The 10,553-nt window shown below is 43.4% G+C and overlaps 1 protein-coding gene across 2 annotated transcripts; it reads right to left on the bottom strand.

The window, feature by feature from the left end:
* Positions 1-3,538: 3,538 nt before the first annotated feature.
* On the bottom strand, positions 3,539-7,227 carry LOC147889506 (DELLA protein GAI1-like). Of its 2 annotated transcripts, XR_015542888.1 has the most exons (2): positions 3,948-7,227; positions 3,539-3,635 (listed from the first exon to the last, which is right to left on the bottom strand). XR_015542888.1 is itself a non-coding variant. In XM_087391493.1 (1 exon), the coding sequence occupies exon 1, from the start codon at positions 6,791-6,793 to the stop codon at positions 4,667-4,669; it is 2,127 nt and encodes a 708-aa protein (XP_087247619.1). In that variant the 5' UTR covers positions 6,794-7,227; the 3' UTR covers positions 3,791-4,666. The 2 variants fall into 2 exon arrangements, 1 of the variants encoding a protein (XP_087247619.1); XM_087391493.1 differs by lacking the exon at positions 3,539-3,635 and having other exon boundaries at positions 3,791-7,227.
* Between the last annotated feature and the right edge of the window lie 3,326 nt (positions 7,228-10,553).

Genomic DNA, 10,553 nt, shown 5'->3' with positions numbered 1-10,553 from the left:
AAAGGCGATTTGTCATCCCACGACTATTTTAATAGGTAGATCACCATGTTCATAATCATCCAATTACGTTGGGAGGGGACAAGAAAGTTGGATGATTTCTCTCTCTCTCTCTCTCTTTCTCTCTCTCTCTCTCTCTCTCTCTCTCTCTCTCTCTCTCTCTCTCTCTGTGTGTGTGTCTCTAGCAAGCTTGCATGAATTACTCACATGTTGGAAGTTAGGACTAAAATGCTACAACGAGTTCAAAAGTTTGTCAATGATTATGAAAGCTATTGAATTAATTGTAATCCCCAATTTGACAGCACCCGATGGATCTAGAGAGGATCAAAGGATCAACAATAGTACGGAACTACGTTACGATGCTAGTTGGCAATCGTTGGAGATGTGATATCTCTCGTCAAGAATTTTGAGGCTCAGTGAGATGAGAATGTTGTGGCACTTCGTGGGAGATCCCAATAGAACAATGCCATGGTGGAGAGGTGACGGTGCGAAGAGAGTGGCCACCCTCTTGCGAGCACATGCTAATCTGCATGTTGAGACAACAGTGCAGTCTACGGATGTGGTTGAAGTTGTCACAAATGTGGAGAATAATGTTACGATGCTAGGTAGAAACGGTAGAGATGTAATGTGTGCCATCAAGAATACAATGGCTCTTACTCAAGAATGAGGTTGCATTTCTTGGGTGATGTGCAAAGAGGAATTGCAAAATGCAAGGGACCAGGAGCTTTCATTTTGGGGTTTGTCGACCAATAGTAGTGAGGATAGTCTTTGAGAGTCGAAGTGTATGTTGCCATTTGTATTTGCATATGTAGGTGAAACTTATTTTGCACTCCTAGTGTTGCTGCACATCTTTCATGAATTGTGTGATAATAGCATTGCATTATTTACAATTCCACTTCATAGTATGACAATTGTGCAACCCATATTTCAACACATCCATATTAACTACTTCAACAATTGCACAATAATAATTTGACATAATACGCTAAACATATGTCACAACTTGCACGCTAATAGCATTGCATTATTTACACATCCACGTTAATTACTTCAATTGCACATGTTTTGTGAATTGTGTGATAACAACATTGCATTATTTACAATTCTACGTCATAGTATGACAATTGTGCAACTATTATTTTAACACAACCACATTAATTACTTCAACAATTGGAATAATAATTTGACATAATGCACAAAACATATGTCGCATCATAATAGCATTGCATTATTTACAATTCCATGTCAATTACTTCAACCTTCACACAATAATAATTTGACAAAATGCGTAATTATAAGCATCAACATTTGTTATACATTTTAAGTTACAAGATTTATATTCGCGTCATGGAGTGTGCATCTCCGGAAACATTAGTATTACAAAAAAATGAGATGGCAAAAAAATGAAGCCAGTAGATGGGAATATCCATATGAAATGGATTACAGTTGTTGACAGGCAAAAATTGAAGCCAACTGATGGAGTGTGTGAAAATGGATTCTATAGAAGCAAATCACATAGCGACTCGTGTAGGAACAGGAGGAAGTTGGTGGGTGCCTTGAGCCCCCAATAAGATATGTAGATCGTGTTGATACAACATGACGAAGCATTCGCAGACGATGGTCACTCCCAGGAGCATGCTGGTGATGATCAATAGGATGGCGAGGATGGTCGACATTGTGTGTAAGCTACTAAAACAAAGTATTACGCTTTATGAGAATTGTTTCAATACTCCATTGGAAAAAAACTGAATAACAATTGTTTCAATATACCATCGTAAATAAAATTAATGAGAATTAAAAATGAAATGAATATTGATTCAATACACCATTGAAACAAACCTTTAATACAAATTTTGCAAATTGATTGCACATGCCAAAAAATAAGGTTGAATATTATATGCCAAGATGTATACAATATTTCACTCTCCTAATCAATCAAATTTTATGTAAACCCAGATCAAGAGGGTACATTGCTCTGATGCCAAGAATGTCATACAACTCACATGCCACTGGAGTGTTGAACGCCGCACATGAACTTCTCACCTTTAGTATTCCCGAGGCAAACAAGGTGAAAGCGATGATCATAAGGGAGATCATATAAATATCTTATGGCCCTAGGTGGATTCCACTCTTAAGTAATGGGTTTAGATTTGACCATGTGGCCAAATGTTAACCATATTGGAAAGTCCCAAACCATTTGAAAATTTCCAAATTTCCTAATATAGTGTTAGTGCGACATTATTACAATGGGCGAGTGCTTGCACTAGCTGCAATCCGTGGGCTTATGTTGTCTTAATTTGTCCATATAGCAGTTTGATGTGCTGGTCTTGATTTGACCAATGCCTTGAATGGTGTTTGGATTTAATGCTTTGGGGTTTGTCCATAGGGGGGTGTTGGAGGTGATGGCATTCACCCTCGTCTGCATGGAAAAATACAAAGGAAGGGGGAAGCCCGCTCACTACTGACATGTGTACATGAGGGGAGTTGGATCCTTGTCACCTTGGAAGACCTTGGATATAATAGCCTCTTGAGCCCTCCACAACTATCCCCTCGCGGGACTTTTTGGGGGGATGTAGAGCTTTGTGGCGGCTATGAGACAAGACTGGGGACCCCACACCCTGCACACATCCAGGTGCCATGAGGCACACTTTGTGCGCATCTACATGGATTGATTAACCAGAGGTCGCTCACGTGTGCATAACCAATGGCTTGACACACAGCCCTAGATGCATTACAATCAGTGCCAACTCTCTCTTCAATGATTTATGCACATGTGCAGTATTGTGCCTCACCTTTGTGCAATAACTTCTTGCCAGACTGGTGTATTCTAGCTAATGCACACATGCCACATGGAGTGATGTGACATATCCTTTGGTGTGACGCTACACCGATCGGTGTGACGATATTTTACCACATAGTAAGAGTTCTCATCGTGCGGTGTCATTTTACCATGTGGTGTTGCACTACAATGTGCGGTATTTTTATACAATACTGAGCGATGTGTTATACTGTGAGGTATTTTCTCAATCAATCGATACGCTTTGACCGATTTTTAAAAACATGTTTTTTGAGTTCTGAACGTCCAAAAATGTTTTAAAATTAAAAAAACGTTCTTTTCTTTAAAAAACGTACTTTAAAAACCCAACAAACAAGAACAAAGCGCGAAAGCCTTTGCCTTTTACGTGCAAATGTAGGAGTAAGGTTTGTCACAAAGTAGCTTCACCTTTGTTGCCATCTTAAAAGCATGTGGCAACACAACTTTGGATACCATTCTCAAATTAGCAAGGTTGCTTTTGATACCCCATGTTGAGACCTAGTGGAGCGGGTCTCTAGCCTGTCATAGACAGTTCAGGTTACTCGTGTTTATATATATAGGCTTGCTAAAAGGGGACCCAGGTGCCTCTAATACTACTTTTAGTATCCAAGGGAAACCAAAAAAGCGCTTCAAATAAAAATTATGACAAAAGATTCAGATTTGTTCTCAAGAGCCTTGCTTAGAAGGGGAGACTAATAAATAACAGGACTAAAAAATACTTTCAAATGGAAAGTCACACTAATCAAGTTCCATATCTAGGAAAAGGCTCCTAAAGATATGAATAAATTTGATGTTCCCCATAAGAGATGTAAAGAAAGGTGACCTGCAATAAATGAGCTGCAGATTAGTTAGGAAAGCGTATCTACAAAGCTAGTTTTAATAGCTCATCAATCACAGTACCCCTTAATGATAGAAAAATGGCTATCTCAGCTTTACTTACATAGCATAGAGCCCAACTTCATTAGGCCGAGACTAATCTATTTCTACAAGAAGTTACACCTCTACAAGAAAGCTATCCCGGGAATTACATACAGAATGTACACCCATGACGCGGTTCCCTTTTGAATTAAGCACAGTTTCTTTTATAGATCCCTAGTCAGCAAAATTTACCGTAAGTGAGCTGTTGTATACGTACTTCAAGTAGAATATAAGGAGGTGCAGCTTGTCTCTGAGGCCTCAATTCTTTGCCGGAGCAAGGTTTTGCTGCTCAAATCGCCGTAATCCAGCCGATACATTAGCTTATCAGTGCTGTTGCTCTTGCCTGTTGTGACATGTACATAGCAACAGCTGTAGAGGTTATATAAAATGAAGCGCGGGGATAATGGATCGACTTGCTAGCTTGCCGATGTCATGATAGGGTCGATGCATCCGATCAATGCTTCATTGGACGCAGCCGATAGATTGGCTTGCGTATCAGTGCTGTTGCTCTTGCTTGTTGTGACCAATGTATATAGCAATAGCAGTGGAGTATATAAAATGAAGCCCGGGGCTACTGGGTCGACTAGTTAGCATGCCGATTTCACGAGTGCCCATGCATCTCATCAATGCACCATTCAATAATTACCCTTGTGCACGAGATTTGGCAACGAAGGGAGTCAGGTTCAGAGACCCAACAAGACACCATCGAGCTCTCTGCGGAAAATGGCTCATCTCTTCTCTGAAACTATCTCGTGGACTTTTCCGGAAGAGAGCGAGAGAGATGAACTCGCAAGGGTACAGCATATCGTGGGTCTTGTGAGTAGGAGCTAGCGAATGATTAGCAATAAGCGAGCAATGTAATCACAGCGTCAGTTGCACTTGTCCAGTTGAGCCGAACAAGGAATGTAAGCGTAAGCGTAAGCGACTGCTTTATCACTAGTTGCTGCACGAAATAGATACTCGTTGGTGATGGAGTTTGCTGTTGATCATCAGCTCGCCACACTGCCAAGCGGAGGCTGCGATGAGCGGACGGCTATGCCATCCTAGGGTGAGGCATCCGTTATTTTCTTCCACAGTGTAACCCTCTCCCGAAAATAGGGTGAGCAGCATGCTCGCTTGCTTGAATGCATTCGAACCTAAATGCAACGGCTTAAATCCCGCTCTCGACATTCTCACCCTCCACTGAGCCAGCGTTTCGTGCCTCTCCAACCTCGCCGCCCCCTCGCACGCCACAATATTCAGGATCTCCCTCCCAAGATACTCCTCCGTGAAGGCTACCTCCGAACTCTGAGGCGGCAGACTGCACGCCTCCAGCGAGTCGAACATCGTGCAGTAGTAGTGCAGCGCCTGCATGAACCTATCCAGGAAAAATGGACTGTTGTGGTTCGCTTCTTGCTCTACCATTGTGATGATTTTCGGATTCAGGCTTTTCACTGATTCCAAAACCTCGTCTATGGGGGCAACTGCGAACGAGGCTTCGCGATAGAGTAGCCGGTGCAGCTGCAAAATAGAGTTCACAGCTACCGCTTCTCCCTGTTGCACTTGCAGCATCCATGGCTTCACATCGTCCAGCTTGGTAGCTACCACGCCTCTGAAGTCGAATTCCACATTCACTGAGTCGGCAAGCTGCGCCAGCTTCATCCCGATCTCCTGTAGAACATCCTTATTGTCGGGTTGTGGAGGTCCAATCCCTGTAAGACGTAGATGTGGAGGTCCGCCTGGCCTGAGAGCTAGGGCTTGAATGAGCGCTGGCCATTGCAAACCCTGCATCAAGTTGAAGTCGATAACGTGGACGAACTTGTGGCCCTCGAAGGCTTCCAGGATAGCTTGATTTGCAGTGAAGTGAGCAAATTTGAGGTACGGGCAAGTCTCGTAGAAATTGAAATAGAGCAATTCTGAGAAAGAATCGGCTTGAACGGCCAGCCAATCTTGGGAGTTTCTGTAAATGCGTCTGGCGAGAGCTTCCACGAAATGCCTGGCCACCTTGCCCATCGTCCCGCTCTGAAGGCAAGCAAGCCTGCGGATTTCCTTGACCATTTCGTGGGCAGCAGCTAGCTCGTTGTTTGAAACAGCCTTGGCACTCGCCATGAGCAGATGGACAAGACGAACTCCCGATTCTTGGGCACCTTCCTCCTCGTCGGCGTACACAACAGGTTGCTGCGCATAGAGGCCGTTGGCAAACCGCCGAAGCTGACTGATTTGCGTATCCTGATCAGCTGTTTCATGCTGGATCAAAGTGTGTTCCGGGAAAGGCGACATCCGAGCTCCATTCCTCAGGCCTTGCTGCTGTCTCGCCTGATGGAGCTGATCCGGCTGAGGATACGGCCTCGCCATGCTCATGGATCGTGGAATTGGGTCGAAACCCTCGGGAAATACAGCTCGTGTTTGATCGATAGCGGAATGACCCGCGTAGAAGGTACCCAACAATGCTTGATCTTCGCTGCCAGCACCTTTGTACAAGAAGTCCTCTGCCAATGCATCCAGAAGACTCATACTCGACGAATCTTTCCCACCATAGCCAGACCCTAGTCCGACAGAAAGGCTTTCGTGCGTTATTCCCTCCTTGAAATGAGAGCGTCCTCCAGTACCCATAGAAGAAACGCTGCCGGATGATTGTTGCCTGTTTGCGCCATCTCCGGTATACGATCCTCTCTCCAGCTGAGAATCGAGCGAACAAGAGTTGAGAGGCCCCCTGAGTGGTGCATCCTCTACACTGGGAGCAAGCTCTCCAATCATGCATTCGATCCACCCTGCTAAATCTGATGGGTTGTAGTGAACCGCCTGCGACGATAAGTGCGAGATCCCAGCCTCCTGTGCTGCGTACAGGACGGATTCCAATTGCTCGAGGCGCTGAGCCACCTGTGCTATTTCCGAGGCCTTGACTGTGTATCCCGCATTCGCCAGCAGCGTGTCTACGTCGCTCTCCCGGGCCATCAGCTCCTTCCCAGTTAGAACTGAGTTGGAGGAGCCACTGCTAGGCTCGGGTGGAGCAAAAGGCTGGCCGAACATGGCACCGGGCCGCATACTGCTGCTGATGCAGCTACGGCGGATGCGGGGGTCCATGGTAGCGAGGTCAGGGAAGCAGGAGCGTGGGGAGGTATGAGATTCTTTCTGTGAAGAGGGGCCGAATTAGCGAGCAAAGGATGAACCTAAGTGAGGGGAAAGGAGGGTCGAGGGGAAGGGGAGGACTAGAAGGGGAGGAAGCCATGGGGAGGGGGGAAGCAGGGGGGGGGAGAAGGTCATGCTGGAGGGAAGGAGAGGGGGAGAGAGAGAGAGAGCAGGGAAGGGAAAGGAGGAGAGGAGATGAGATCCAGGAAATGAATTGCGAGAGACAAGGAGAGAGAGAGAAAGGTTGCTAGGTCGAGAGCTTGGAAAGACGCGATTGCAGGGAGAGGAAGGGAGGCAAGGAGATGGAGATGAGGATACGATACGATCGAAGTGCGGGGGAAAGGTCGGGGAAGAGGAAGGGAGGTGCAAGCTTTGGCGAGCTTGCAGCGAGAGAGAGAGAGAGAGAGAGAGAGAGACAAGCTGGTGAAGACGAAGACGACGACCGTGAAGAAGAAACACCACAGAACGGGTGGCCAGGATAACGTCGCCAACTCTAATCAACCCTAATAATGTCTCCCTGCCCCCAAATTTAGCGTTCCCCCGCCAAATCTAGCCCCCCTGCACCCTTGTCTCCCCCCCACGAAAATTGGACCTGTCCCCATTCGCTCCCCATCATTTTTATTTTCATCCTTTTTTTTTGGGGGGTGTATTTTAATAATCATTATTCATGAACCCCCTCATCATCATCCCTATCATCACGGCTCTACGGACCCCCCGTACCGTCTCCACGTCGGCTTACCACGTGGCGCCCGCCGTCAAAATCCGCAGTCAAAACCCTGTTCCCTGCTGCCCCGGCCGCGTCCTGCCCGCTCGTTCTGCACCGTCCGATCGCCATCCGACGGCCTTCGGCCCCACCCCGCGCTCCGGACGTCTCGTGCATGTGCGGGCCAACGTGGCGCCGGGACCGCCGTCGATGTACGCGGAGGTCTACGTCCCCCCATAAAGAGCAGACCCAGGGCGGCACGTCATGCTGAGGTGGTGGACAACTAACCCGCCAACATATTCCCAGACCTAGGCATAGAAACCCCCGAGAAAACCGGCCCCTTTTCGAATTGCCTACGTGGAATTATTATAAGGCTAGATACTTTGGCTAAACGCCGACGGCCGGCGAATCTAGCATCGAAGGCGACAAACCGCTCACGTGTTCGTGAATTCAATTTTAAATACAGAATTTCTTTTTCGGAGCCCCTCGGCCCCACAATAAAATAAATAATAATAATGCGAAAAAAATTAAAAGTTTAACCCGTCAACGCAGATGCCTGACGGCTGACGCGTCCCGCATGCAATTTCCTATCTTAAAAAAAAAAAAAGAATTAGAAAATTCAAAACTCAAATATGCTCTTTATTTTTATTTTTTAAAACAAAATTTGTTTCTTATGACCTATCATTCTATTCCGACACGCCTCTTTTTAACATTACACCTGCCATGTGTTACATATATTTTCCCAAGAAAAAAAAAGCACCTTCCCCTTCGGGACGTATATGCCCAGATATGTGCCTTGGCACTTGCCCCCCCAATTAGTTGATATCTGTGCCTTCCCTTCTATATAATTATTCTATGTCCTCACTTCTTGTATCTCTCACCCCTCGCCCTTCTATTCTTAAACTTAGACCTTGCTAACCTAGACCCTATCTCTCACCCCTCGCCCTTCTATTCTTAAACTTAGACCTTGCTAACCTAGACCGTGGCCACGAAAACACTTCGAGAGTCGACTCTTCCTCCCCTTCTACTATTATTTAAAATGACAAGAATTCTGAAGCCATACATTACATTTGGTATCATGCTTCATACATGTGCATGCACTCTTTTCCTTGTTTTGGGGGTCGTGTTTCCTTCTCCCCATCAAATTTCTTAGTAATATGTTGGCAATTCATGCCCTTCCACAAAAGTTATCGAATCACACTATCATACCTTCTTGGAAGTTGTACGTACCAAACTCCATTGGTATCCCACCATTTGCATGGCTAATCTACTACATGTTAATTCGCATTTCTCAAGGACCAGATTCGAGGCTTTCCAAAACAATCAATAGTGCAAAGTATAACACATTACTCAATTAGAAACACGACTCTCAAGGATTCTTAGATGGAAAGTTTTAAAAATAGTGTAATAAACAAATTTCTCAAATCATATATCTATTTGAGAATCGCTTGATGAATCACACTCCCTTCTTTTGGCATTATTTCCAAGCATTCCATCCCCACAACCTAGTTGTTGAAAAAATATGTTCTTAATTGAGATATTTAAGGTTACATGCATGCAATAATTATGATAAAGATGAAGCTGAGAATGAACTAATTTCTAGTTAATCCATAATTTACTAGCCTCATAGTGTTTTTCAAAAACTTTTATGGACAAATGTAGACGTATATGGATTTGAAAATTCACCTTAAGCCTAGATGTAATAAATTCTAGCAAGATATTGTCACTTACTACATGTGCATCCATGTGTATGTATCATGCATGGACCCAAAAAATAAGGAATAACTACAATATTCCTAGGACAAATTTTGTTTCTTCTCTTGGTAAGTGTGGAATCAATACGTTCCTTAAATGCTTTAGCATCAAAATATTCATCAATGTGTGTCTCGAGGAAAGTGCACCAATAAAGGGTGAATGACAATTTCATTCTCTTTGAACCTTTTGTAGTATTCCATTTTCCCCTTTAATTGTGCACATCCATTCTATTCACTATACGCTTAGTTAACAAATCAGAATACAAGATTTATTCTACTAGATTAACCACGATGTCCTCCCAATGTTCAACCTACTGTGAGCAAAAATAATTGTGACTAAAATAAAAATTTATTGCTCTCAAAGACCGAATAAAAACATGTACTTGCTGCAAATAATTTGCACCTAACAATGCTTTGTTTGTTCATGTTGAATATTGTGGTTAGACAAGTTTGGAAGTTGTGAGAATTCATATTCCCGACATGTTTAGTAGAATGTTTGGAAAATTATTTACTAAATGATGTGGCATGGTTAGTTGATCACATCGCATGTCTTTATATCTTAACTTATTTCATGAAATTAGGGCTGTACTTTGTCTCAAGTCACAAATTCTAATAACCAATTTTGTTATTTTATATCCATGTATAAGGAATGTTAACACCTTACCCAATTACTCATGATTTGTAGGTATCAATGGCTCCTTCATAGTAATTGATTTCGAAAGTTTTAAGGATTTGTGAGAGAAACGTGTTGACACAATGCTCCTTAATAATTGTTGATTAAAATTTTGAAGGCCGATGAAAAATGTGTTATGGGAATCACATGAAACTTTTGAGTAGGTGAAATTAAAATCTATGTAGCCATGATCATAAATGATACGAGAGCCTCATAATTTTGCATTTTGACTTATGAAATGAGCACTTTTAAAATTAAAGTGAGGTTCCTTAAAATCCTCATCTCTAATGTTTGGTTTTATGTTAATATTAGTTTTTATAAGTGCTCCCCTTACTTAGGAGGAGAATTGAACAAATTCCCAAATAACATGTTTTTGTTCTATATGAATGTAAAGTTTCGATAGATATTTTGAAACATTACTAAGAATTCTACCACAATCAGGGATGATTTTCTCATGTAAGACTTGCTAAGAAGTGGTGTCAAAAATTTGTATGCCCCAATTAAGACAAAAGTTAGACACTTTTATGCTAAAAGCTCAAATGTTTTGCGAAGATTTAACTACTTCCTTTCAAAATTTGAATGGAA

Source organism: Dipteris shenzhenensis, chromosome 20 (genome assembly GCF_047967505.1).
Source record: "Dipteris shenzhenensis isolate YYH24624 ecotype China chromosome 20, Dip_SZ_1.0, whole genome shotgun sequence".
Lineage (NCBI taxonomy): Eukaryota > Viridiplantae > Streptophyta > Polypodiopsida > Gleicheniales > Dipteridaceae > Dipteris > Dipteris shenzhenensis.
This window is presented reverse-complemented; position numbering and strand designations above follow the sequence as displayed.